Source organism: Amblyraja radiata, chromosome 26 (genome assembly GCF_010909765.2).
Source record: "Amblyraja radiata isolate CabotCenter1 chromosome 26, sAmbRad1.1.pri, whole genome shotgun sequence".
Lineage (NCBI taxonomy): Eukaryota > Metazoa > Chordata > Chondrichthyes > Rajiformes > Rajidae > Amblyraja > Amblyraja radiata.
This window is the reverse complement of record NC_045981.1, coordinates 36,482,118-36,510,088: the sequence shown is the minus strand read 5'-3', so window position 1 is coordinate 36,510,088 and position 27,971 is coordinate 36,482,118. Positions and strand designations below refer to the sequence as shown.

At 49.6% G+C, this 27,971-nt stretch overlaps 2 protein-coding genes and 1 long non-coding RNA gene across 3 annotated transcripts in view; 2 read left to right on the top strand and 1 right to left on the bottom strand.

The window, feature by feature from the left end:
* Positions 1-9,443, top strand: part of abcc3 (ATP binding cassette subfamily C member 3) — a 123,313-nt gene extending 113,870 nt beyond the window's left edge. The window contains exons 24-31 of the mRNA XM_033044717.1: positions 178-377; positions 994-1,120; positions 2,117-2,218; positions 4,553-4,699; positions 6,328-6,486; positions 6,907-7,073; positions 8,017-8,211; positions 9,040-9,443. Of these exons, the coding sequence (XP_032900608.1) occupies positions 178-377; positions 994-1,120; positions 2,117-2,218; positions 4,553-4,699; positions 6,328-6,486; positions 6,907-7,073; positions 8,017-8,211; positions 9,040-9,148 (1,206 nt within the window). The 3' untranslated portion in view covers positions 9,149-9,443. The remainder of the gene's footprint in view (positions 1-177; positions 378-993; positions 1,121-2,116; positions 2,219-4,552; positions 4,700-6,327; positions 6,487-6,906; positions 7,074-8,016; positions 8,212-9,039) is intronic.
* Positions 9,444-9,915: 472 nt separating this feature from the next.
* luc7l3 (LUC7 like 3 pre-mRNA splicing factor) lies at positions 9,916-27,628 on the bottom strand. Its single transcript, XM_033044719.1, has 11 exons — positions 27,484-27,628; positions 23,634-23,700; positions 21,245-21,284; positions 20,955-21,105; positions 20,662-20,736; positions 16,728-16,832; positions 16,481-16,642; positions 15,287-15,582; positions 14,354-14,520; positions 13,673-13,872; positions 9,916-10,502 (listed from the first exon to the last, which is right to left on the bottom strand). The coding sequence occupies exons 1-10, from the start codon at positions 27,580-27,582 to the stop codon at positions 13,706-13,708; spliced, it is 1,329 nt and encodes a 442-aa protein (XP_032900610.1). The 5' UTR covers positions 27,583-27,628; the 3' UTR covers positions 9,916-10,502; positions 13,673-13,705.
* On the top strand, positions 12,192-12,543 carry LOC116988158. Its single transcript, XR_004415874.1, has 2 exons — positions 12,192-12,221; positions 12,270-12,543. It is a non-coding gene; the product is annotated as an uncharacterized LOC116988158 (long non-coding RNA).
* Positions 27,629-27,971: the final 343 nt, after the last annotated feature.

Below are 27,971 nucleotides of genomic sequence, written 5' to 3'. Positions count from 1 at the left end.
GAGTAGACTTGATGGGCTGAATGGTTTAATTCTTCTATCATTGATGACCTATCCCTATGTAGGGGGGGGGGGGGTTCTGGCCCATTGCTCGTGGGCGTCTGGGCCCCGGGGTGGGGGGTCGGGAAACGATGCCCCTCCCCCCCTACGTCTCACCGCCCCGTCTCCTCTCACTGGCAGCGGTTCTATGTGGCCACGTCGCGCCAGCTGAAGAGGCTGGAGTCAGTCAGCCGCTCGCCCATCTACTCGCAGTTCTCCGAGACCCTCACTGGCGCCAGTGTCATCCGTGCCTACGGCCGGGAGAACAGTTTCATCGTCCTCAACGACATCAAGGTGGACGCCAACCAGAAGACCTACTACCCCGGCATCGTGTCCAACAGGTGGGGCAGCACCACCGTGGCCATTCCGCCCGTCCCTCTGGTCCTCACCTCCTGAAGCCCACAGTGACATCATCCAGCATGGAAACAGGCCCTTCAGCCCAACTTGCCCATGCCGACCCACCTATCCACATCCCTTTAAACCTCTCCAAATGTCTTAAGTGTTGTTATTGGACCTGCCTTAACGACCTCCTCTGGCAGCTCGTTCCATACGCACCCTACCCTCCCTTCAGGTTCCTATTACATCTTTACCCACTCACCATTAACCTGAGTCTTCTGGATCTTGATTCCCCTACGCTGGATAAAACACTTTGTGCTTTCACCCTATCTATACCCCTCATTTTATCCTGTAGATGTGTATTTTTTACACCTCTATTGGCCCGCCTCCTGCTTTCCAAGGAATAAAGTCCCAGGCTGCCCAACCTCTCCCTGTAGCTCAGGCCCTCGAGTCCTGGCAACATCCTCGTAAATCACCTCTGCATTCAGTCTAGGTCTCTGTCCCAAACTGGGTCATCCCCTCTGCCCAGCCCCTCACGGGTCCCGTCCAACCCCCCATGCCGTCCCTGAGTTTGGGAGGAGGGAGGGGAGGATGTGCTCTGACTCTGTTCCCTCTCCCCAGGTGGCTGGGAATCCGCATTGAGTTCATCGGCAACTGTATCGTGCTCTTTGCCGCTCTGTTTGCCGTGATCGGCCGCGCCCACCTCAACGCCGGGATCGTGGGTCTGTCCGTGTCCTACGCACTGCAGGTAAAGACCTCTGGCCCCAGGCATGTGGGTGCCAGCGCTCATCACAGCCCAGCCTAGCAAGCAGCGGTGGGGTGGCGGGTCCATGACTCGATGACCCATGGGATAACACAGTAGATGAACAATCTCCCCATCTGAAGAAAGGTCCAACCCAAAACATCCTCTGTCTATTCCCTCCACAGATGCTGCCTGACCGTCTGCGCTCATAGAACAGCACAGGAACGGGCCCTTCGGCCCACAAGTCCGTGCTAATCAAGATGCCAGGTTAAACTAAGCTCCCCTGCCCACAGATGATCCATTTCTCTCCATTCCCTGCATATCCATGTGCTTGTCCAGAAGGCTCTAAAATGCCTCTATGGCATCTGCCCCCCCCACCCATGGCAGTGTGTTAAGTTCAGTTTATTGTCACGTGTATCGAGGTACAGTGAAAAGCTATTGTTGCGTGCTAACCAGTCAGCAGAAACTCTGTACATTACAATCAAGCTGTCCAGTCTACAGATAGTGCAAGATAAAGTCCAGCAAAGTCCGATTAAAGAATGTCCAAGGGTCTTCAATGAGGTGGGCAGAAGCTGGACATGCCACCCTCCTTTATACTTTGCCCCGCTCACATTAACGCCATACCCACTAGTCTTTCATAGTATAATTGAGTTATTTTTTAGTATTTCCATTCTGGGGGAAAAGGTTCTGACTGTCTACCGTATCTATACATTTCTATCGTCTCCCCTCAACCACTGGCGTTCCAGAGAAAACAATCCATGTCTGTCCAACCTCCCCTGTAGTGAAGCCCCCTCATCCAGACCCGATCCTGCTTGCTCCTCACTTTGTTTTACTCAGGGGCCAGCTCTCCTGATAGTTCAGGGAGACAGACGCCCACAGCTGGCCAGCTGTTCCCGTTAGATGTGAGCACCTCTGGGTGGGGCGATTGGTGGGAGGGGTGGGTGGGGAGGAGATGGGCGGCCAGTATCGGAGTAACGTCAACAAGGTTCTGTCTGACCACAGGTCACCATGTCCTTAAACTGGATGGTGAGGATGACCTCTGACCTGGAGTCCAACATTGTGGCCGTGGAGAGAGTGAAGGAGTATTCTGAATCGCCCACCGAGGTAGGTGACCAGGCGATGAGCCAGCAGTGAGCCCAGTGTCTGCCCCTTGCTCAGCGCTGGAGGTCTTCTCTCTCACGCACTGTTGAGCTCTGCAGGTGGGCGGGTGGGCGGGTGGGCGGTCAGTCACTGCCTGGTGCCCAACCCTGACCCACAGCTGCTCCTGTTGGGGATCAGCTGAATGGTGACCCCCCAGGATGTGAAGGGGACGTGGGACCAGTAACGCCACAAATGTCAGGTGCCATTGCAAGGTGACCATTAATAAAACAGCTGAGAATGTCTGAGCCCAGGACCCTGTCCCGAGGACCACTGGAGAGATGAACCATCCATGTGTGCGCTCCTGGTGCCTCCCCACCCCCGCAGTGTTCCCCAATTCCCACTGTCCCGTCGTGGGATCTGTTCCTGGCAGCTTAGTCAGTCACTGCCTTGGCATCAGAGCCCTTACTTGGGATTCACTCTGTCTGATGCTGGGCTGGTGTATAATGTATTGTAGAGGTAACAAACGTGGCGAATGAACGGGTTACTTTATCCAGGCAGAATAGGTTTGTTATACACGCACGTTGGTCCTCTAATATAAAGTTGTTGTTGCTGCTGTGAGGCCGTTGCCTCCTGGGCTCGAGCCGAGCCCCTGCTGAGGTGGAAGCACACTCACCCCTAGAGAGGAGAGCTGGTCAGCTCAAAGTAAGAGAGAGAGAGGCTTGTCCCAGGGTTTGTTATATATCCCAGGACACACCCCTGTACCCCGTGACAACTCCTCCCTGCCATTGCCCAGTCACGTGACCGACTGCTGAGGGTTCGTGTAGCTAGTGCAATGGGCGGGTGTGCCCTACCCCCACTCCCGGGGCCGTCGGTGATGCTGGGGTCGGGGGGCTGCTATTGGGGAGCGACGGCAGCCGCGGCCTCTCAGCCCCAGTGGGCAGCTCCGGGCAGGCCATGCAGGAGAGAAAGCGAGGGCCGAGGCTGCTGTGCCGCTGTCTGCTGCGGTGGGCCCGGAATGCGGGCGGGTGACCCAAGCGCCCTGCGATCGGCTAGACCCGGCATAGGTGGGAGTCGAGTGGCCTGACCACGGCGGCGGGGCCCAAGGCGGCAACCGGGTGCAGTCCAGAGTTGACGGCTGCTTCCATAGCGGTCATTACCGTGGAGCTGGCTGCCGGCTGCAGATATCAGGTCACCACGGTAGATGGTCGGCTGCGTGCGTCGGGAAATCCAAAATATCCATTTTGGAACGTCGGAGTCACCAATGTAGAGGCACCAAACGTGGTGAATAAATGGGATACTTTATTCAGGCATAATAGGTTCATTATACATGCACGTTGGTCCTCCAACATAAAGTTGATGTTGCTGCTGCAAGGCTGTTGCCTCCTGGGTTCGAGTTGAGGCCCTGCTGAGGTGGAAGGACACTCACCCCTAGGAAGGACACTAGAGAGAAAAGAGCTGGTCAGCTCGAAGTAAGAGAGGCTTGTCCCAGGGTTGGTTATATATCCCAGGACACACCACTGTATCCCGTGACAACTCCCCCCGTCATTGCCCAGTCACGTGGCCGACTGCTGAGAGTTGGTGTAGCTAGTGGCCCAACCACCAGGTGCCGCCAAAGGATTCATATTTTGTAAAGCAGCTATAGCTCGCAAGGCTAGTATTTATTTCCTGACCTTATTGTCCTTAAGTGATGTTGAACTGCAGCAATTCTCGTGTTGAAGTTACTCTCACTAGGCTGTTGGTGTACACAGTCCCAGCCTATTCAAGGGACAGCGAGTTATTTCCAAGTGTGCCTTGGGCCTCTTTGCAGCAGTATTGCCAAGCACGAGCAGCCCTTGTACTCCTTGAGGGTACTAATTGCAGGTTTACAGGTGCTGTAGTGTACACACAGGCACGTAACTGCAGTGCAATTTGCAATTGGCAACAGTGGAGGGAGTGAATGTTTTGTATGCATGAGGTAGTTGTACTGTTTATGTGTACACAGAGGTTCAAACATATTTAACAGTCTACAGTGCTTGTTATATGAGGGGTGGGCTAGAGGTTCACTCCGATTTATGTTAACTCTGGTCCTCAGTTTTGGGATTGTTATCTGTGTCTGTATTAGACAGCATGTGCAGAGACTTAGTGTTTCACGTTAATGATCTTACATATTTTGCTTACTAGATAGTTGAGTACTAATTTTAGATGATCAGCCATGATCATATTGAATGCCTGTCCTGGCTCGAAGGGCCGAACGGCTACTCCTGGACCTATTGTTCTTTGCGTCTATGCATCCAGGCTGACCTAATGTGCCCATCTATTCTAGTAATATGTACCTGTGTTATTGAAGTGTTGCCACTCCCTGCCGTTGGTTCATTGCAGGCCCCCTGGGTGATTGAGCAAAATCGCCCGGCCCAGTCCTGGCCAGAGACGGGCAACGTGAGGTTCAACGATTACAGCGTGCGTTACCGCGAGGGCCTGGACCTGGTGCTGAAGGACCTGGACCTGAGCGTCACTGGCGGAGAGAAGGTTGGTGCCTGGACTCCCACGGCCCACTCTGCCCCTGCATTACAGGCTGTGACCACCTTCCTCCCTCCCTCCCTCCCGTTACTCCAGGTTCCCATCCCTCTCATCATGCCCCAACTGACTCCGCTATATTTGTTTATTTATTGAGTATGTGTATACACTTTTTTTTTTCTTTCTCCCGTAATGTATTATATTTACATATTCTGTTGTGCTGCAGCAAGTAAGAATTTCATTGTCTGATCTGAGACACATGACAATAAAACTCTCTTGACTCTGCTCCCATGGGAGTGAGTGCCAAGTTTCTCCTGAATCTCTGGCTGGATTTAATGGGAGCCCTGGGTTCTGGTCTGCTTCCCCCCCCCCCCCCCCCCACACACAACTGGGACACCACCTCTCACTCTCACCTCTCCCCAACATGTCGGCTTGGCCTCTCCAGCTCAAGGGGTGACGTGTTCATCAACAGGGTTCGGCTCCTTAGTTTTAGTTCAGTTTATTGTCACGTGTACCATTTGTTGCTTGTAAACCAGTCAATACATGATTACAACCGAGCCGTCCATTGTACAGATACATGATAAAGGGATTCATGTGAATATCAAGAAGAGCATGGTTAAAGGAAGAATAGCTGCTGTTGGAGTGAAGGTTAAAAGGGTGGGCTAATTATAATGACACTGGAGTCCAGTCCGCAGAATTCTTCTTCAGGGAATCAGGGTTCCACAAAGATGGGGTGGGCCCAGTGCCATGTGTTGGATGGGGGGGGGGAGGAGGAGGGGACCATCCCAGTGTCAGCAGAATGACCTTGTGATGTATGGAGAGGCGAGGAGCAGGGGGTGACAATAGATGCAGGAGTAGGCCATTCGGCCCTTCGCGCCAGCACCGCCATTCAATATGATCATGGCAGATCATCCCCAATCAGTACCCCGTTCCTGCCTTCTCCCCATATCCCCTGACTCCACTATTTTTTAGAACCCTATCTACCTCTCTCTTGGAAGCATCCAGAGAACCTGCCTCCACTTAAGGCAGAGAATTCCACAGACTCACCACTCTCTGTGAGAAAAAGTGTTTCCACGTCGCCGTTCTAAATGACTTACTCCTTATTCTTAAACTGTGGCCCCTGGTTCTGGACTCCCCCAACATCGGGAACATGTTTCCTGCCTTTAGCATGTCCAAGCCCTTAACAATCTTATATGTTTCAATGAGATACCCTCTCATCCTTCTAAACTCCAGAGTGTACACGCCCAGCCGCTCCATTCTCTCAGCATACGAGTCCCGCCATCCCGGGAATTAACCTTGCAAACCTACGCTGCACTCCCTCAATAGCAAGAATGTCCTTCCTGAGATTAGGGGACCAAAACTGCACACAATACTCCAGGTGTGGGAGAGGTCGGAGCAGTCACACCCGGGCCTTGTGTCGGGAGGGAGGGTGGGTGTGAGGAGGTGGCAGGGTTCCTCCATGCATACGTGATGGGGGTCTGGGAACCAGAGTGATAAGCGAGGATGACCCTTCGAGCAATCGTGTTCAGGGTAGACCCCGTTCTCTGTGCCGGATGTTGGCCTGGCCCAGAGAGCGACAGGGTGACTGAGTGAGATGCCTCTGGCTGTACCCCTGCTGACCACTGCCATGTCTGCTGTAGGTTGGCATCGTTGGGCGGACAGGAGCAGGCAAGTCCTCCATGACTCTCTGCCTCTTCAGAATCATCGAGGCAGCAAAGGGCGGGATCACTATTGACGGGGTAAATATCGCTGACATCGGACTCCACGACCTACGCTCCAAGCTCACCATCATCCCCCAGGTAAGCACCACCTCCTGGTCTCTCCTCTCCACCCGGACAGAGCCAGGTCCCACAACACAAATGGCCAGTCATTTAGCACAGTGCTGCCGTTAACACACCCGTCCCTTCTCCATGGCCCTCCTCCCTCGTGGCACCAGCATCGTAAAAAGGATCACGCTGCCTAGAAAGGAATTGCAGATGCTGGTTTTCACCAAAGATAGACACAAAGTGCTGGAGTAACTCAGCGGGTCAGGCATCATCTCTGGAGAAAAATGCTGCCTGGCCTGCTGAATTACTCCAGCACTTTGTGACTATCCAAGCTCCCGCTGATCTTTAAGTTGACACCAGGCAAATAGTTGATGGTGTTTCAGTGCAGACGAGGCGCAGCGTCACAATACACTGGCATTTGATAACTCGCTCCCTCTGCCCTCTTCCTTCAAGGACCCCGTGCTCTTCTCTGGCAGCTTGAGGATGAACCTGGACCCCTTCGACCGCTACTCGGATGATGAGGTGTGGAGCTCGCTGGAACTCTCTCACCTCAAACAGTTTGTGCAGGGTCTGCCAACGGGGCTGGAACACGAATGCTCTGAGGGAGGCGAGAACCTCAGGTAACCGACGCCAGGCAGGACCCAGGGACAAGAGGCATTCACTGTTCCCCACACCGCCTGTCTCAGCTTGCTCTCCACCCACCAGCATCTGCTTTCACCAAACTATCCCACCAGTTTTTGTTATTTGCTCTGGCGACTCCTTCGTTCCCTCTCCCCTCCCTTGTCACCTGTCCCAACTTCCCTTCCAGGTGAGACTGAGGTTCACCTGCACCTACTCTCTATGTGGTGTCTATCAACATGACCCAGTGTAGACTAGGTGACAACCCTGCCACCTGCCTTTACACTCTCAGCTGTGGCCATCTAGAGCTGCCTGTTGCAAACCATTTAATTCCAATTCCCACACTGGCCACAGCCAAGGAGGCCAAATGCAAACAATAGGATCAGCACCTCCCATTCTGCCCGGGTACCTGCAACCCAAGAGCATGAACATGGAATTTTCTAACTTCAGGGAACCGTTCACCTTCTGTACCAATATTTACACTGGTTCTCCTCACCCTGATGCTGCACCAATCTAGTCTCACGTGCTCATACTTAGCCCAGACCCCGTCAAACCTTCCCTGTCCATATCCTCACCCAAGTATCTTTCAAATGTCTTTATTTTACCCACCTCTACACTTCCTCTGGCAGCTCATTCCATACACCCACCATCCTGTGTGAAAAATTTCCCCCTTTTAGATTTTTCTCCTCTAGCCTTAAATGTCTGCCCTCTAGTTTTAAACTCTCCTGCCCGATGCAAAAGACAGCGGCTTTTCACCTTTATCTATGCCCCTTGTGAATTTATAAATCTCTCAGCCTCCTCCACTACAGCCCACCCAATGTTTCCTTTTACCACAGAATCCAGTGACATCTACAAATCTTTTGCACCGGTTCCAGATGAATGTTGTCCTTCCTATAGTTGAGGATTAATTAATGAACGCCTGTCTGTCTCCTGGTGCTATTGTAGTGTAGGACAGAGGCAGCTGGTGTGTCTGGCCAGAGCGCTCCTCAGGAAGACTCGGATTCTCGTCCTGGACGAGGCCACTGCTGCCGTCGACCTGGAGACAGATGACCTGATTCAGTCGACCATCCGCACAGAGTTTGACAACTGCACCGTCCTCACCATTGCTCATCGCCTGAACACAATCATGGATTACAACAGGTACACAACCCAGAATTACAGCAGGATTCAGCAGTTTGGTGTTTGATGTAGAGAAATGAAGAGTTGTTGCATTTTGGGAAGTCAAACCAGGGTAGATCTTCAGTGAATGGCAGGATGCTGGGGAGTGTCAGAGCAGATTGATGTAATATAGTTCCCTGAAAGTGGTGTCACAAGTAGAGAGTACATTTACCTTCAGTAGTCAGTAGTATTGAGTACAGAAGTTGGGATGGTTATGTTACAGTTGTTTTAGATGTTGGTGAGGCTGCATTTGGGGGTATTGTGTTCAGTTTTGGTCACCCTGCTGTAGGATGTTGCCAAGACTCAAGAGCCTGAGCTAGAGAGAGGTTGGGCAGGGTGGGAGCACACCATGCTGAGGGTGATCTTATCAATGTATATAATATCATGATGGATATAGGATAAATGCACTTTGCCCCAGAATAGAGGAACAACAACAACCACAGGTCACATGTTTAAGGAGGTTTAATAGGAACCCAAAAGGCAACTGTTTCTTGCACAGGGTGGTAGGGTTGTGGAATGAGCTGCCAGAGGTAGTTGAGGCAGATACTTAGAGTGATATGGGCCAAACACAGGCAGGTGGGGCAGCTTGTCAGCATGGGCGTTGAACGAAAGGGCCTGTTTCCGTGCTTTATGACAGACTCTAGTTACAATCTTACATCCAGGGCTCCTGCAGGGGGTGTGGGAGCGGAGGCAAACCTACCCCTCTCGGTCAGCCCGAGGGATGACACCTGGCTCCTTGAGCAGAGGGAGAGGGGGTGCTTGTTGCTCTGCACAGATCCATCATGTTCATGTCTGTTCCCCCTTGGACAGGGTGTTGGTGCTGGATAATGGGAGGGTCGCCGAGTTTGACTCTCCCACCCAACTCATTGCGCAGAAAGGAATCTTCTACAGCATGGCCAAAGATGCTGGGCTGACGTAACCAATGCCCTGGGAGCGATGCAGATGCACACCCTTCACTCGTGCCTTCACACTCCAGACTGCTGCTGAAAATGGAGAATGTTGCCACTCTGGTACAGAAGTTACTTGGGCAGGTTTAAACAAACAATTACTGAGAGGCGTTCTTTCTATTTTTGTACTTGATGGATGTATTTATATGTTAAGCATTTATTTTAAAGTACAGGATTTTGAATTATTTTGTAACTCTAGCAGTGACAGCTGCAATATATAATCCAAGCAGGCAGCAAGTGGCTTAAATAAAACAATCTTTTGCTACACTGTGCTCCAATTTGTCTTAATCAGCATAGCACGACATGAGGAGCACAGTAAATGTGTCGTGGGTGGGTGCCGTGACAACTCGGGAAACCTAGCACTATCGAGGACAAAGGAGTCCACTTGATGGGGGATAACCACCCCCACCTAGACATTCATTCCCTTCATCACTGGTGCACCAACTACACTGCAGCTTTTCTGACAACTGGCATCTGTGTAAATATACAATACAGCAGGTACAAATGATAAGTTCATAGATGACATATTGTGGTTCTCTAAAGTTAACAGGACATAGATCAGACAATGCTGTGTAGAGAATTTAATCCTGAAAAGTGCAATTTAACCCAAATAAATAAGCCAGATATTGAAGCAGGTTGAGTGACCACAAGTAGCTAACCCAGTTACAGATAGAATCAAACTTCCTTAGCACCGAACACTTTCAAACAAAGAACAGAAAACAAATAAACACCACTTGGGGAATATTTACTGAAAAAAGATTTATTCATAGTTGACACTAAAATTTGCAAATTACAGCAACCATTTTCAAAATACAGGAACAGCAGGTCAGGGAAAAATCTCAACACGTCCTCGCAGTGGGATGGGAAAGGAAGAGGCTGCAGCTAGCACTATCAAAACAAAAAAAACAAAAAAATGGTGGCCACAGGAGCAAAAAGATAGAGATGAGCCCGAATCAGAACAGCTCTAAAGAACTCAGTCTGCCTGTTATTTACAGAGAGCAGTTTCTACAAACTTAAACGTCAAGGAAAACCTTTGGGTACATATGCAGGTCACATGGGTTGGGCTGCTCACTTTAGCCTGACATTTGTGGTTAAGGACAGGACTCAAGCTCACTATCAGTGAAGCACAAGAAATGGGAACTCCTCAGGGCAACTAAACATACAAATTCAATTCAATACTTTGTCTTTTTTGCTTAAAAATTACAAGTTCTCTCCCCCTCTACACCACTACACAGCTTTCTTTCACCTTGTTTTAACTGGGCAGAGCCTTCAGAACAGGGAGTCAAATCTTCACCGGATTCCTTGACGTCTTCAAAATGGCCACTCCTACGGAGATGAAAGATTCAACAGCATGCAATTAGAACCACAGAAATGAACAGCTCGTCAGCAGATACAACCAGCTCTTGTTTTAAAAAAGGCAAAAGGCAAGCAAGTACCTCTTGGTGACTTCCTACTGCCCTACACAGCTCTCCTCTTCTGGGAATTCTGCTAACGACTGGCTACAGCTCTAACCTAGAAAAGGAAACCCTTTCTCAGAGTGTAAAGAGGCCACTACAGTATCCATGTCATTTTCTGTCACCGCCCCTCTGGAATGACAGACAGCATACAGAGTTGGCAACCGATTTATCACACAACATAAATGGGTGACGGGCAATAACTTCACATTTTCCCACGTGTCAATATTAATTCTTTACTGGAAAGCTGCCCTTGATGTGTGGCCATGGATGGCAGCATTAGTCCTTAATTACAACTCCCTTAACATGTCAATGTTTACCTTGGTTACAGTTCCAAACATTGTCCCGTGAGAATGTGAGGCAGCTTGAGAATTAAGAATAGTGTGGATGGCACACTGTCATTCAGCCCAGTTAGTATCAGCCACAGATCTTTCCCAATCCCACCCTCCCCAATCATGACAATCCATCCCTTCCTCCATAGCCCCCCCACCCGCTAAACCCAACACCTTTTCCACCACAAAAACATCAACGACTCCAATTTAAAGCAGTTTTTCTACTTGCCAACAATTTCTCCAGCCACCCCTACACACAACAGTCTAATACAACTGTGCCCAAGTCCCAAAGATAAAGAATTGCATTAATAATACGTATTGCTTTTTCTCCCAGCAAAATGTGCTGCCAAGAAAACAAGGAATCTTCATGTTATTGGATGTGCCTGGGCACTCTCAATGGAGGAAAACCCCAGTGACCTCTTGTGTGTTAAGGGATTAGCACAAAGAATTATAACTAACCATAGTGATAATAATGAGGTGCACTCCAACCACAGGCTGCTCCCCAAGCACTTCAGAGGGTGTGATGGTCTCAGCTGGCTGCTGTTTGCAGACAGAGGCAACAATTACCGCCCACCCAAACAACGATGGGACAGCTGGCAGAGTGAATCAGCCCAGCGCCAACACTACAGGGTACACCAGAGATGAATTGTTATACCCCTGACCCAGTGGCTCTGTGTTAGGGTCCCCCCCAGTGACTGACGATATCTACCTCCATCATCACCCTGTCATTACCACAGGGCCATTCATGGCCGTGTACAAATTGCATTCGGTACATTACGACAGTGCCCAAGCACAAATACATGTTAGTGCTCTGGGGCACCGACAGCCACGGAGCACACACCGAGAAATACAAGACCCAAAATAGCACTGTGACTGTCCTGTAAACACACAAGATGAGGGGTTGAGTGGGCGGAGGAAGGTGAGAGCGCAGCGATGACCATCAGTGGCACTTTAGGCAGTGCCGTGGCAATGCCAGCGACAACCAGCTTCACTGTGGATCGAGTGACTGACCCACACCTCGTGTGGCTCCCGCAGAGTGACCTCAGCGTGGGGGAAGAGTCTGAATCCCCAGCGGTCATTCATGGGAGGGGACGGGCCAGAGTTACTTCAGGAGCTGAGTGACTGAGAAGAACCAAAGGGATGAGTAAGTACACCTGCCAGAGATACAGGTGCAGGTTCAGCTTCCAACTGGTGCCAGAAATGTTTCTTTAAAGAGGCATGAGTGGCCAGAGCAGGTTTACCAGGGAGGGGCAGGTATGGTCGGGGGGGGGGGGGGGGGGGGGGGGGGGGGGGGGGGGGTGGGTGAGCTCGGGTACAGGCAAGGTCAGCAGGAGAGGAATGGTGCCTCGTGTCCACCAGAGTAAGCAGGCTTGGGGCCTTGCCCATGCAACAGGGCCACAGAGGGACAGAGATGGGGTCACTAGGCCTGTGGTACAGGTGCGTCAAGAGTTAGTGCCGCTTCACTGTTTAACTCAATGGCTGGCATCCTTCCCCATCAGAAAGAAGCTGGTCACAAGCAAAGAATTAATATTGACGTTTCTTTCCTCAGTCGTAACCAAAGTCACTACAAGTCATATTTAATATTTAAAATAAACAACCTCATCTGCAGCAACGGAGTCAACGGGGAGGGGGGGGGGGGGGGCAGGGGAGACAGGAGCAGCATAGAATGTAGAATTCGTACCTCTGTGCTAGGGCCTGTAATGTACTGCTTGGAAACAGAAGGCTGCTACAACTTTTCATATGCTTTTTAAAAATATTATGGGAAAAGTAAAGTTAATTTGTGAAAACTCCCATCCCCTGCAATTTGAAAAGAATTCTGTAATATTTCGGCACAGCAACAATTCCACAATTTCAACAAAACATTATGGTGACAGGAAATGAATCTTTAAACCCTGCGGTAACATGATCAGTAAATACAATACGAAATAGCAAGCTTTAAAAAAGATTTCATCGAAAAGACAACAGGCAAAAACATTCAAACATGGAGGTGGGTAGAAAAGGTGTGTACCTGGCACGTGTACCTGCAATTGTTTGACTGATTCCTTGCTTTTTAATTTGCTTTCAGGGCGGCTCACAAGACCAGCGCAGTGTGACATTTGGTTCTCAGGTTCACTTAGTCATATACCCTACACTTCCATCAATCCAAGCTACTGGCTCGAGTTACAGAAAGACTCCATTAGAGTGCAAGGCAGATTGTTTTAAAAAACAAAAAAAAAAACAAAAAAGTCTACTGCAACATCGGTGACATTAACAGATTGGTTAAAACTAAAAAAAAATCTTTCAAATATGCCTTAGATGCAGTTACAGAAACAGCAAAAAAACACTCATTCTCTGCCAAATGTTTACGAACTCTAAACTTATTAAACTTCAGAGTAACCGAACCCACACAATCCAACCAATTCCCCAAATTTGACAGATTTTATAAAATGCGTAATTTAAAAACACAATCCCATTCATCGCCATTAGCAGGATCCACAACGGAACAAAGGTGCCTTGTTTTGCTGCATTACAAATACAATATGCAGAGGTAAAGTAAGTACCTACAGTCTCTTACTCTGCCAAGACTAGTCTGTCCTCGTCGCTCGGCGGGTTATAAAGTAAACCTTCAGGGCTGAGTCTCTCCATGTTCAGCCGCAATACTTACACTGAACTGCTAAAGGGAACAAAAGGAAACGGCTAACTAACCGAGAGACACAGAAGCCACACTTACCTTGGCCTGATCTGAGGTCAAATCAGATCAGTTTTAATTGGACTGAGTGTCACCTTCAGATTTTAGGTCTTCCTCTCTGCCATTGACCTCGCTTTTGGAAATATCCACCTCCATGGACTCTGCCCGGGTCACTGCACCCTCTCTGTCCGTCTGACTCGACTTGCGGCTGCTCTTCCTCACCTCATCAGAGTCTCTCCTCTCTGCAACACAGCGTAGAAACTCAGCGTAGAAACCAGTAAGGGTTGCGGTATAACAAGCATCAGTCCCATCCCGCCGAGATCTCTAGATGCCCCCAATCCTGAAACATCCCACTGATACACTGGGACTGCTGCCATTGAACAGCCATCCACCTACATCAAATCTTCCCAGCTTTTCCCGTCTAACTTTGGTGCAGAAATCCATTGTAATATTCAGGACCCTCTCATAACCAGTTTTATAGCAGTTCAAGGCAGCCTGTCCATGTTTACACTCCATGCCTGTGTGATCTCATACACTCTGCCATCAAGGACTCATTCTACCCACCAAAGAGCACCAGCTCACAATTTCAAAGCTTGACAGAAACACCAAAGGAGTTCCTGTTCTCTTCTTCACAGGAGCACAGTTGAACAATGGACCTAATAATGGGGACTATGCAGGGTTTGCCCGTGTTTACAGGGACACAGGCCAGCAGTGGCTCCGTACCTTTGTCCTTTGACCTCCGCTCCCTCTCTCTGCTCCGGCTTCTGTGTTTATGAGACTTGGTTTCCCGACTGGGTGACCTGCGGTGATCTCTGCTCCGGGACCTGTGTTTGCGCTCTGACCGGTCTCTGCTCCTCTCCGATCTCTCCCTGCTTCGCCGGTCATCTCCCCTTTGGTGCAGAAGTTACAATGAACAAAACGTCCAACGAAACAAGAGCCCAACATCCACAGACCACGACCATGCAGAGAAACGCTCCAGGTCAGCAACAAAGCCTGACAGCAAGGACGGGTTAGGCTGATGAGAACCTCAATGGGGAAGAGAGAAGTATTTGCAGACAGCCAAATGTGGGATGATTGAGATCAGGGACATGCTACACCAGTAAGGAAGGAGTACAGGAATCTATAGTGTGATGGGTCACAGGTTAGGGAGGGGCACAGAACAAAGGGACCCAAGAATAAGGATTTAAGCATCGGAAGGCATTGTTTGTGAAAGTATTCTGAACCAGGGAAGGTGAATCCTGTCAAGGTGGGTCAGTGGGGACAGGGCACAAGATCGATGCATTTGATGTAAACTCTCCTTGCCCGCAACCCACCCTCTCCCTGTAGCCGGCCCACCCCTGCTGTCCACACTGGATTAAACAATGGAATCAGGCGATTGTGAATGAAGCACTAGAATCCAACAATGCCCAGAGCAGAGGCTGCTGTTGCCCAGTCTGGGTGTGGGATGCAGTAGCTCGGAGGCCCCAGTGTACAGGGGCACTGGGCACAATGGCTAACGATGCCCGGCACATCACCCACCACCTGCTTATAGAGGAGGGCCTCCCACAAGCGACCCTGACCATTTACCCCCCAGGACAGGTCAGTGAGGGCCCAGACTGGTAGCCGGTGGGCTACCCAGGACCGCCGTGGCTCACCCCGCCCGGCCCCACAACCTACCTGCTACGTTTCTTCTCCCGGTCTTTGCTGCGGGAACGCTTGCGGTCTCGCGAGCGGCTACGCCTCCTCTCGGACGCGCGGCTGGAGTGGGAATGCCGGTTCCGTGAGTGGCTCCTCCGGCGTCGCGCCTCCTTCTCCTTCTCCTTCTCCTTCTCCTTCTCTTTCTCCTCCTCCTCCTCCCGACGACGCTTCTTCTCCCGCTCCTCGCGCTCTCGTTCCCGCTCGATCTCCCGCTCTTCCCTCTCCCGTTTTAATTTGTCATCACGTTCTGGTTCATCGGTTTTCTTCCGAACCACCTGGACAAAAACAACCCACTAAGTACACGTCCAACACGAGCCCCACCCCCCCCCACCCACACAGAAGCTGCCCGTGGTCGTGTAAATGGCCCCACACACCCACAGCCCTGCATGTCGCAGCTCCAGCATTGTCTGGTCACCCCCATATCACCGGCTGCACAACCCCACCTCCAGTAACATGGTGAACAGTAAACTGCTCACACAGCTCCTTACACCAGTAACACCAAGGCTCCTGGCATCAGTAACACAAACTACACACCTGCCCTTGTGCCAGTCACACTCTTACCACAGCCACACATCACACTTGCCTTGAATACAAGCTAAATAATCTCTCACATCTAAATACACACGAGATGCAGTCAGCACAGTGGGACAGCAGGTGGTGCGGCGGTAGAGAGGGCCGAAGGGAGTGTTTCCACGCTGTATCTGTAAACTAAACTCAGGTGCGATCCTGACCGTCGGTGCAGTCTGTCTGCATTTGCACGTTCTTCCTTTGCAACAAGGGTTTCCTCCCGCATCCAAAAGGCGTGGGGCTTGTAAGTTAATTGGCCTCAAAGTTTCCCTAGTATGCGAGTGTGTTAAGGTGGGGGTTACACAACGATCGTGAATGGGTGATCGATGGTCAGCATGGACTGTGGGCCGAAGGGTCTGTTTCCATGCTGTATCTTTAAACTAAACACACGGTAATATATGTACACAACACACTGTACGAGCACAAGACCACAAAATACAATACTTCTTTCATCATCTCTATTAGAAAAATCCTTTCAATTACTTCACTAGAAGCCTTGAAGACTTAACTCATGCAAACTGTCCCAGTAAACCCTCCAACCCGTTATTGTGGCATAGCCATGCCTGGGCCCCGGCCGGCCCCATCAGTAACAGGTCCCACACACACCTTCAGTTCTTCCACTGTGGCTTTGATCTTGGCATATCCCATGTGCTGCTTCCCCATTAAGTGATCGTCGACCCTGGACTGGGCATCACCCACGATGAGAAAGGCACCACACACCTCGCACACTTCCATCTGCTTCTCCTGCGCCGCAAAACTCTCGATGGTCTGCAGGATGATTGGTGTTTTGGTTAAGAGACACACATACAGAGCTGCGAGCAGGTGAAACATCAAGAAGCAAAGGAAGACTCACCGAGCTGGCAGAACGCAGCAGCTCACGCTCATCCTTCAGCTGCTCCACCAGCTTCATCATCCCCTGCGCTTCCTCCACCTTGCCCTCGGAACCCAACTCCTCAATCTGCACACAAGCACACAACCTAACGTTAGCTCTATTGCCAACATACTGTGAAAAGCTAATGGAATGTTGGCCTTCATAACAAGAGGATTTCAGAATAGGAGTAGAGGTTCTTCTGCAGTTGTATAGGGCTCTGGTGAGACCACATCTGGAGTATTGTGTACAGTTTTGGTCTCCTAATTTGAGGATGGACATCCTTGTGATTGAGGCAGTGCAGCGTAGGTTCACGAGATTGATCCCTGGGATGGCGGGACTGTCATATGAGGAAAGATTGAAAAGACTAGGCTTGTATTCACTGGAGTTTAGAAGGATGAGGGGGTTCTTATAGAAACATATAAAATTATAAAAGGACTGGCCAAGCGAGATGCAGGAAAAATGTTCCCAATGTTGGGCGAGTCCAGAACCAGGGGCCACAGTCTTAGAATAACGGGGAGGTCATTTAAGACTGAGGTGAGAAAAAACTTTTTCACCCAGAGTTGTGAAATTATGGAATTCCCTGCCAGAGGGCAGTGGAGGCCAAATCACTGGATGGATTTAAGAGTTAGATAGAACTATAATCACAATAAATGGCGGTGCAGGCTCGAAGGGCCGAATGGCCTCCTCCTGCACTTATTTTCTATGTTTCTAAAACCTCTTGCACGCCATCCAAACCAGATAACATTATACACAAATACAATCAAGCCAAACTCAAGTACATGGGCGCAGTGGTAGAGCTACTGCCTTACAGCCCTAGAGACCTGGGTTCAATTCAGACTACAGGTGCATGACTGTACCATCTCCCCGTGACCTGCGTGGGCTTTCTTCGAGGTCTTCGCTTTCCTCCCACACTCCAAAGACGGACAGGTTTGCAGGTCAATTGGTTTGGCATAAATGTAAAATTGTCCCTAGTGTGTGTAGGGTAGTGTTAATGTGCAGGGTCGCAGGATGTTGCAGACTCGTTGGGCAGAAGGGCCTGTTTCTGCAGCTGTATCTCTGAACTGGTAAAGCGAAGGGAAAGACCAAGTGGAAGAATGTTGTTCTCAGCATTGTAGCGCACCAGTTCCAGAGACGCGTCCTATATCAACAATGGACAAGAGGTAAATTGCACAGTACTCTAGCTTACGGAAGGACCGTTCAGAAGCCTAAATACAGGCTCCACGTGGGAAGACTCGAGTCAGGAGTTTAACTACAAGCACCTTGGTGTCATGGTGTTGCTGAACTAGTCTGACCCGAACCGCCACCCATTCCTTCTCTCCAGAGATCCTGCCTGTCCCGCTGTGTTACTCCAGCTTTGTGTCTGACCCCCTTCTCTCACCTGGTCGCAGACCCCCGTGTATAGGGCAGAAAATATTACTCAATTACATGCTAAATTGTACAAGGGGTTAGTGTTGTAAAAACAAGCCTGAAGGCTTTGTGTCTCAATGAGCATTCGTAATAAGGTGGATGAGTTGAATGTGCAGATTTGCGGGTGACCAAGGCTGGGAGCTGAACATCCAGGGATATTCAATATTCAGGAGGGATAGACGGAAAGGGAAAGGAGGTGGGGTAGCGTTGCTGGTTAGAGAGCAGATTAACGCAATAGAAAGGAAGGACATTAGCTTGGAGATGTGGAATCGATATGGGTAGAGCTGCGAAACACTAAGGGGCAGAAAACGCTAGTGGGAGTTGTGTACAGGCCACCTAACAGTAGTAGTGGAGTTGGGGATGGCATCAAACAGGAAATAATTAGAAATGCGTGCAACAAAGGTAAAACAGTTATAATGGGTGACTTCAATCTACATATAGATTGGGTGAATCAAATTGGCAGGGGTGCTGAGGAAGAGGATTTCTTGGAATGTATGCGGGTTAGTTTTCTAAACCAACATGTAGAGGAACCAACGAAAGAGCAGGCTATTCTAGACTGGGTATTGAGTAATGAGGAAGGGTTAGTTAGCAGTCTTGTTGTGCGTGGCCCCTTGGGCAAGAGTGACCATAATATGGTTGAGTTCTTCATTAGGATGGAGAGTGACACTGTTAATTCAGAAACAAGGGTCCTGAACTTAAAGAAAGGTAACTTTGAGGGTATGAGACGAAAATTGGCCAAGATAGACTGGCAATTAATTCTTAAAGGGTTGACGGTGGTGGATATGCAATGGAAGGTATTTGAAGACTGCATGGATGAACTATTTTTCAAAACTCTTTAGATTCTGGAGTAGCTCCTGAGGATTGGAGGGTAGCTAATGCAACCCCACTTTTTAAAAAGGGAGGGATAGAGAAAACGGGGAATTACAGACCAGTTAGTCTAACATCGGTAGTGGGGAAACTGCTAGAGTCAGTTATTAAAGATGGGATAGCAGCACATTTGGAAAGTGGTGAAATCATTGGACAAAGTCAGCATGGATTTATGAAAGGTAAATCATGTCCGACGAATCTTATAGAATTTTTCGAGGATGTAACTAGTAGAGTGGATAAGGGAGAACCAGTGGATGTGTTATATCTGGACTTTCAGAAGGCTTTCGACAAGGTCCCACATAAGAGATTAGTATACAAACTTAAAGCACACTGTATTGGGGGTTCAGTATTGATGTAGATAGAGAACTGGCTGGCAGACAGGAAGCAAAGAGTAGGAGTAAACGGGTCCTTTTCACAATGACAGGCAGTGACTAGTGGTGTACCGCAAGGCTCAGTGCTGGGACCCCAGCTATTTACAATATAGATTAATGATTTGGACGAGGGAATTGAATGCAACATCTCCAAGTTTGAGGATGACACAAAGCTGGACGGCAGTGTTAGCTGTGAGGAGGCTGCAAGGTGACTTGGATAGGCTGGGTGAGTGGGCAAATGCATGGCAGATGCAATATAATGTGGATAAATGTGAGGTTATCCACTTTGGTGGCAAAAACAGGAAAGTAGACTATTATCTAAATGGTAGCCGATTAGGAAAGGGGAGATGCTATGAGACCTGGGTGTCATGGTACACCAGTCATTGAAAGTAGGCATGCAGGTGCAGCAGGCAGTGAAGAAAGCGAATGGTATGTTAGCATTCATAGCAAAAGGATTTGAGTATAGGAGCAGGGAGGTTCTACTGCAGTTGTACAGGGTCTTGGTGAGACCACACCTGGAGTATTGAGTACAGTTTTGGTCTCCAAATCTGAGGAAAGACATTCTTGCCATAGAGAAGGTTCACCAGACTGATTTCAGGGATGTCAGGACTTTCATATGAAAAAAGACTGGATAGACTCGGCTTGTACTCACTAGAATTTAGAAGATTGAGGGGGAATCTTATAGAAACTTACAAAATTCTTAAGGGGTTGGACAGGCTAGATGCAGGAAGATTGTTCCCTATGTTGGAGAAGTCCAGAACAAGGGGTCACAGTTTAAGGATAAGGGGGAAATCTTTTCGGACCAAGATGAGAAAAACGTTTTTCACACAGAGTGGTGAATCTCTGGAATTCTCTGCCACAGAAGGTAGTTGAGGCCAGTTCATTGGCTATATTTAAGAGGGAGTTAGATGTGGCCCTTGTGGCTAAAGGGATCGGGGGGTATGGAGAGAAGGCAGGTACTGGATACCGAGTTGGATGATCAGCCATTATCATATTGAATGGCTCGAAGGGCCGAATGGCCTACTCCTGCAACTATTTTCTATGTTTCTAAACACCGAAGAACTGCTGCAACATAGCGGGATAGTTGTTGTGTGGAGTTTCAGAACTTTGTTCAGAAGCTAACAAAGGTAGCGGCCATGACACTGGCAGCACAGGCAGGTTTAAAGCCGAGGCTTCAGCCACTTCCTGCTGAGCAACTTAACACATAAATCTGCAATAAATCCAGAAAATACAAATCCTGCACTGTATTAGACAACGATCCAAACCCTTACCTGCTCCAACAGCTCCTCTATCTTCTCTGTCAGGACCTGACCCTTTTCTTCATTTTTACTCACAGGACCTCCAGTCTGCAGATCACAATTACCAACATCAGCAGGAACCCAGCACGATCCCACGGCCCAACACACCCATCTCCACACAATGATACCCCCCCCCCCCCCCTCACCTCCCTCCAACACAACAAGCCCCCACCCACCCTCCCACCATGGTCCTGGCAGTCTGGGACAGTGTTAGCCAGACATGGCCACCCCTCTCACAGTGTGGGCCACCCCCAACCCCCTCTCACCGGGGTCCCGGTGGTGGCGGCAGTCTGGGACAGAGCGAGCCGGGCGTGCCCACGACGGATCCTTCTCTCCACGTCCGCCATCAGGTTCTGGAGGTAGCGCAGGAAATCCTTCTCATAGCCCACCTTCATGAATCGCGAGCTCTTCTCGTAACTGAGAGAGAGAGAGAGAGAGAGAGAGAGAGAGAGAGAGAGAGAGAGAAGGGAAATGAACAATGATACATGTACTCAGCGTGCTGTCAAAGCTGGCCACAACCCCGCACGCACGCACGCACGCACAGACAGGTACTTACTACTTCCGCAGGTTGTCATCGTGAATTTTCTCACAAGGACCTGGTGGAGGGAAATAAAAATCAGCAAACAGTTCATGTCATCTCGGACTAGTCCAGGAGCTCATCGGCCACTACTTCAGTCAGACTAACTCCCAGCAAAGGCCTCTGCCCCCAGAGTTACCACAAACATTACACCACTCAAACACTGGGGAGGAGAAGGAGGAGGAAGACAAAGGCAGAAGAGGTTAGAGAATGGCGGTGATGGACGACGGGGACATAGCAGGAAGTGGACAACGATGGGAAAAGCAGAAATGCTGAGTTTCACAAATACAAGGAAACAAATGTTAGAGTAATGAACACAGAATCAACTAACCAACTGTTCTATGACTCCAATAATAATGAAACAATGAGAATCTATTGTCTGGCGAGTTTACGTCAACCCTCAAAGTTCTAATATTGATGAAGTGATGCCGTCCCCTCCCGCAGTCACTACCTACATTATTTGGGGATATCATTACTCGCACATCCTGGTTAATACACCTTCAGTCTCCAGCTCCACCTCACCCGAAGTCTACAGCTTAGCCACTGCCTCTTGACTGAAACAAGCCCCTTGATTACAACCATTACAGCAAAGTAAACAGGGAAAGCCTTTGTTCAGGAGTAAAACCGGCATTTAACTTCTTGTCAGCCTGACTGAGTTGCTGCTATGATGCAGCACAATTACAGATCTGGGAATGGAGAACCGTGGGTGGAGTTTAACACAGCGAGTGACAAGAAGGCACACAAACCCTTCTCCACATAAAATGTGCTCTGATGGGGGTGGAAAGGACATTGACCTAGGTGGAAAAGTGAAGGGACAGGAAATGCACATACATCAACATCAGTTTAATCATCAGATGAAGGGTTGTCCTGCAAGGAGAGATGATAAATGTCCTAAACATTTGGGAAAATGAGGATTGGAAAAATGGAATTTAATACAGACAAGTGCGAGGTGTTGCATTTTGGGACGTAAAACAAGGGCAGGACCTACACAGTGAATGGTAGGCCTCTGGGTAATGTTGTAGAGAAGAGGGATCTAGGAGTACATGTGCATGATTCCTTGAAGATCGTCAAAGGTAGATAATGTGGTCAAAAAGGCTTTTGGCATTTTGGCCTTCAGCAGTCAGAGTATTGTGTATAGAAGTTGGGTGGTCATGCTGCAGTTGTATAAGATGTTGGTGAGACCGCATTTAGAATATTGTGTTGAGTTCTGTGCACCATGTTATAGGAAAGATATTGTCAAGCTTGAAAGGGTTCAGAAAAGATTTACGAGGATGTTGCCAGGACTAAAGGGTGTGAGCTATAGGGAGTGGTGGAGTAGGCTGGGACTCTATTCCATGGAACGCAGGAGGATGAGGGGAGATCTTATAGAGGTGTACAAAATCATGAGAGGAATAGATCAGGTAGATGCACAGTCTCTTGCCCAGAGTTGGGGAATCAAGGACCAGAGGACATAGGTTCAAGGTGAAGGGGAAACGATTTAATAGGAATCTGAGGGGTAACCTTTCACACAAAGGGTGGTGGGTGTATGGAACGAGCTGCCAGAGGAGGTTGTTGAGGCTGAGACTACCCCATCATTTAAGAGACAGTTAGACAGGTACATGATTAGGACAGGGTTGGAGGGATGTGGACCAAGCACAGGCAGATGGGACTAGTGTAGCTGGGACATTGTTGGCCGGTGTGGGCAAGTTGGGCCAAAGGGTCTGTTTTGACACTATCACTCTAAGCATTGTCATTGAAAGATTATGTTGTTGGATGGACAAGTCAAGGTGGGAGTAAAGTTGAAACAAGTGGCTGGTCACTTCACACTGAGGGGGAGAACGTCTGAGAGACGCTGGGATTCTCTGCACCAGCCCAGTGGAATCATCCCCCCCCCCCCAACAAGATCACTGCTGATCCAATCTCAGTCTGGCTTAGTTGCTGGTTATGTACAACCCTTTCAGACCAAACAATGTGCATTTTGGCACTGTGGATATTGTTATTCTGCCTCGACTTCACCCCCCCCCCCCCACTCCATAAAAATTAATTTCCCTTATCTAGGCCTGAAATGGGAAAGCAGCGTCGCCCCTAAAATACAGGGGGAAACATTGTCAGCTTGAAACTTGAGAACGGCCACTATATGCGGAGAATTGCTGCACACAAACTGAAGCCAGAGTGCAGGGGCTGGCAGATGGCACAGTCTCACCACCTCTCTCTCTCTCTCTCTCAAACACCCGCTAACCCCAGAGCCGACTACACTTTACCCAACGCTGGTGCCAACTCCCACTGCACCACGGTACCACATTGCTTGATTTAAATGGCTACTCAGGTACATGCTCAGGTTCCCACAGTATTAATCAGCATTGTGAGTCATTAAAATAAGCACTCTTACCCAGATCGGAGCGTGTATTAGTAAATAACTCGGCTGGACAGAATCCACAGAGGAAGTATTTACACACCTGTAAAGACAAGACATGGCTCAGTCAGTTTGCAATCAATCGCCCGATCTCTTCCATCACTCTGTCCTACTGCACTACATGGAAGTTATGAAATGTCACCGGTGCTACAAGGTCCAAAGTGAGAGATAAATTGCTGTTCAAGAACTGAATGGTAGAGCAAGGTGCTAGGCAAGGTCCTTGTGGAAAATACTCTAGTCATGGCAGCTGGCACCTGTGGCAGCATCAGAAATTCAGAAGGCGGATCACCCCGGGTTAGAATGTGTAGTCGCCCCGGGTTAGGCACGTCAGCCAGCACATTTGTTCCTGACTATTAACCAACAGCCTGCTTCATGCAGCATGGCCAGAGCCTGACACCAGCAAAACACGTCAGATTCGGACAAGCATTTGCCTAGAGCACATTCTGCTATTCAATAACCTCACACCAGGCACTTTCTCCACAACAATCGCAGCTCCAATAACACAGGATCCATCCTGACCTTGGTGCAGTCTGGGTGGAGTTTTCAAGTTCCCTTGCAAGCTCTGCTATCGTCCCAACCTTTACAGGGAAGCTAATAAGATAATTACCCTCAATGCACCCGATGAGGGCAGCAGAATTGGAGGAATTGATAGGCGATAAACCGATAAAGAATATGGGAATGTCTCTAATAATGAGGGAATGAGACATTTAGAATTAGAGCCAACACAGACCAGATGGGTTGAATGGCCTCTTACAAACAAATGTGGAAAAGTGCAAATAAAAATTTGAAAACTTCAAAATCAGTTGAGATTAAAAAGTAACCGAACACTGACGACTGCAGTGACCCAAACAACACCCTTCGCCCTTCACACCACAAACATATGAATGAGAGGAGGGCACCCAGCCCTGTGAAACCACACTGCCGTTAAACCAGACCCTCTCTTACAGCAAGACCAAGCGCAGGCTCGGCCATAGTTTCGCTGAGCACCTCCACTCAGTCTGCCTAAATCTACATGATCTCCTGGTTGCTAAACATTTTAAATCTCTCTCCCATTCCCACTGACTTTTCTGTACTGGGCCGCCTCCATTGTCAGTGAGGCCCAGCGCAAATTGGAGGAACAGCACCTCATATTTTGATTGGGCAGCTTACACCCCAGCAGTATGAACAGTGACTTCTCTAACTTCAAGTAACCCTTGCTTTCCCTCCCTCCCCCTTCCCAGTTCTCCCACCAGTCTAACTATTTCCGACTACATTTTATCTCTGTTTGCTTTGTTGTTACCTTCTCCCAGCTAACAATGATTTATTCTACATTTATCCTGATCTCCATTCTTTTTATCCTGTTTTCACACCCTACGTGGGCTGGGAAGGGGAGGGAAAGGAGGGAGAAAGCAAGGACTGTCTGAAATTGGAGAAGTCAATGTTCATACCGCTGGGATGTAAACTACCCAAGCTGCTCCTCCAATTTGCAGTGGGACTCACTCTGGCATGGAAAAGGCCCAGGACAGAAAGGTTGGATTTGGAATGGGAGGGGGAGTTCACCTCATATTTTGCTTGGGTAGTTTATATCCTAGCGGTCTGAACATTGACTTCTCCAATTTCAGGTAGTCTTTGCTTTCTCTCTCCTCCCCTCCCCCAGCCTGTCTCCGCCTGTTCCTTTATTTTTCCCCCCCCCCCCCCCCCCACATCACTGAAGAAGGGTCTCGACCCGAAACGTCGTCCATTCCTTCGCTCCATAGATGCTGCCTCACCCTTTGAGATTCTCCAGCATTTTTGTCTACCTTCGATTTTTCCAGCATCCGCATTTCTTTCTGAAGTTCAGTCTGCTTCATTCCCGTAAACCAACTCTCCTTTCAGCTGTGTTGGAAAGAACTGCAGATGTTGGTTTAATTCGAAGGTAGACACAAAGTGTTGGAGTAACTCAGCGGGACAGGCAGCATCTCTGGAGAGAAGGAATGGGTGACATTTTGGGTCGAGACAATAGACAATAGGGGCAGGTGTAGGCCATTCGGCCCTTCGAGCCAGCACCACCATTCAATGTGATCATGGCTGATCATCCCCAATCAGTACCCCGTCCCTGCCTTCTCCCCATATCCCCTGACTCTGCTATCTTTAAGAGCCCTATCAAGCTCGCTCTTGAAAGCATCCAACCGGCCTCCACTGCCCTGGTCTGTAATTCCGTTTTCTCTCTCCCGCCTTTCTTAAAAAGTGGGATAACATTAGCTACCCTCCAATCCACAGGAACTGAACCTGAATCTATAGAACATTGGAAAATGATCACCAATGCGTCCACGATTTCTAGAGCCACTTCCTCAAGTACCCTGGGATGCAGACCATCAGGCCCTGGGGATTTATCAGCCTTCAGTCCCATCAGTCTACCCAACACCATTTCCTGCCTAATATGGATTTCCTTCAGTTCCTCCGTCATCACAGATCCTCTAGCCACTAGTACATCAGGAAGATTGTTTGTGTCTTCCTTAGTGAAGACGGATCCAAAGTACCTGTTCAACTCATCTGCCATTTCCGTGTTCCCCATAATAAATTCACCTTTTTCAGTCTTCAACAGTTCAACTTTCGTCTTAACTAAATTTTTCGTCTTCACATACCTAATCTGATCTGAAGAAGAGTCTCGACTCGAAACGTCACCCATTCCTTCTCTCCTTTAAGCTTCTAAATTCCAGGCTATAAACTTTCCTTTCAATTTAACATATTGAGACTAGGATCATTCTAGTAGATCGATACTGCACCCAGCCCAACACTCTTTATATCTGTGCCAGGAATTCACTCCTTACCCAAGATGTGCATCAACTCAGAATTTTCCCTAACAGTAACTTTTATTCACTTGAGTCTACCTGCTAAAGCCCAAGGATTAATTCCTTGAAGGCACAAACAGCAAACTAAGGACAAAGTGAAGAGACCATAGATCAAATTGAAAACTCAATGCTGGTCAGACATTTAACTGTTAAACAATTGTATATGCCTCCGTTGCTAACACTAGCAAAGCATGCCCTTTCAGTATTGCCAATTATTCACCGGGATTACTCTAAATGCTAAAAGTAAAGTTCACCATGATCAAAAGACAAAAATGCAGTCAAAACTAAAAACAGAAGTCACGAAATGTTTGGTCACAAAATGATTGCCGTGGCCAGCTTATGGAGATCAAGTCATAGCTCATTCAAAATCAAGATGAGACAGCTTCAGGAACATGGGGGAAGAGACCAGTAATGAACTTAAACTGGAGGTGGCGAGAGGGGCTGGTAGCTTATTCCCGACTCTTGTGTCAAGCAGCATCCGTGGAGAGAGAAATCCGATCAGCAACCTTTCAGGAAGAGTCTGATGAAAGGTTACTGATTTAACGGCAATTTCACAAATTTGAGAAAAATAAGAGTCAGACTCGTCTGAAGGTTCGGAACGCCACTGGATTTATGAATGAACGCGTCCTGCGACAGTGAGGAAGTTTACTTTCCTCCCATTCCCGGTGGATTTGCCGAGCGGTGCTGCTGTGTGGAGCCCGCGGCCGGCAGCGCAGCGCAGCGAGTGCTGGGCTGGGCGGGGACAGACAGACAGACAGACGCCGGCCCCGGGGAGGTGGAGTCCCTCGGACCGGGGCCCTCCGACCGCCGGCTCCGGGCAGCGAAGCAGCGACCACATCCCTCGGGTGACCGTTCCCGCCCGAGGCCAGAGATCCCGCGGCGCCCTCTCGTCGCTCCACCCCGGCCCGGCCCTACTCTAAGGCGGGCCCCGGCTCCGGAGCGGGCCCTGGACCATGGGCCGCACGCTCGGCACCCGCGCTCTGTCCCGTCCCCGCCACACCAGGCCGCGGACTCACGCTGTCGTCGTCCCAGCGGACGTTCTGCCGCTTCTCGTCCGGGGCCAGGTTGCGGTCGCGGCCCATCAGCTCGTCCAGCAGCTGCGCGTTCGACAACATCCTCTCCCCGCGCCCGCGCTCCGCAAAATGGCGCCGGCGCAAGCCCGCTCCCACAATGCCCCGCGCGCGGTCCTCCGCTGTCCCGGCCTGCAACGCGCCACGCCGTCAACCCGGTGGCAACTTGACGTCAGTAAATAAACCTCAACAGCCGCCCATCAATCTCTGGCCCGCCCATCAATCACTGGCCCGCCCATCAATCTCTGGCCCGCCCATCAATCTCTGGCCCGCCCATCAATCACTGGCCCGCCCATCAATCTCTGGCCCGCCCATCAATCTCTGGCCCGCCCATCAATCTCTGGCCCGCCCATCAATCACTGGCCCGCCCATCAATCTCTGGCCCGCCCATCAATCTCTGACCCGCCCATCAATCTCTGGCCCGCCCATCAATC

Coding starts and splice junctions, on each gene's coding strand:
- luc7l3 (XM_033044719.1), bottom strand. CDS start 27,582: ATGTTGTCGAACGCGCAGCTGCTGGACGAGCTGATGGGCCGCGACCGC. Junction 21,106..21,244: donor GATGACAACCTGCGGAAGTA/GTAAGTACCTGT, acceptor TCTCTCTCTCAG/TTACGAGAAGAGCTCGCGAT. Junction 15,583..16,480: donor CCACAGTGGAAGAACTGAAG/GTGTGTGTGGGA, acceptor GTTTTTGTCCAG/GTGGTTCGGAAGAAAACCGA.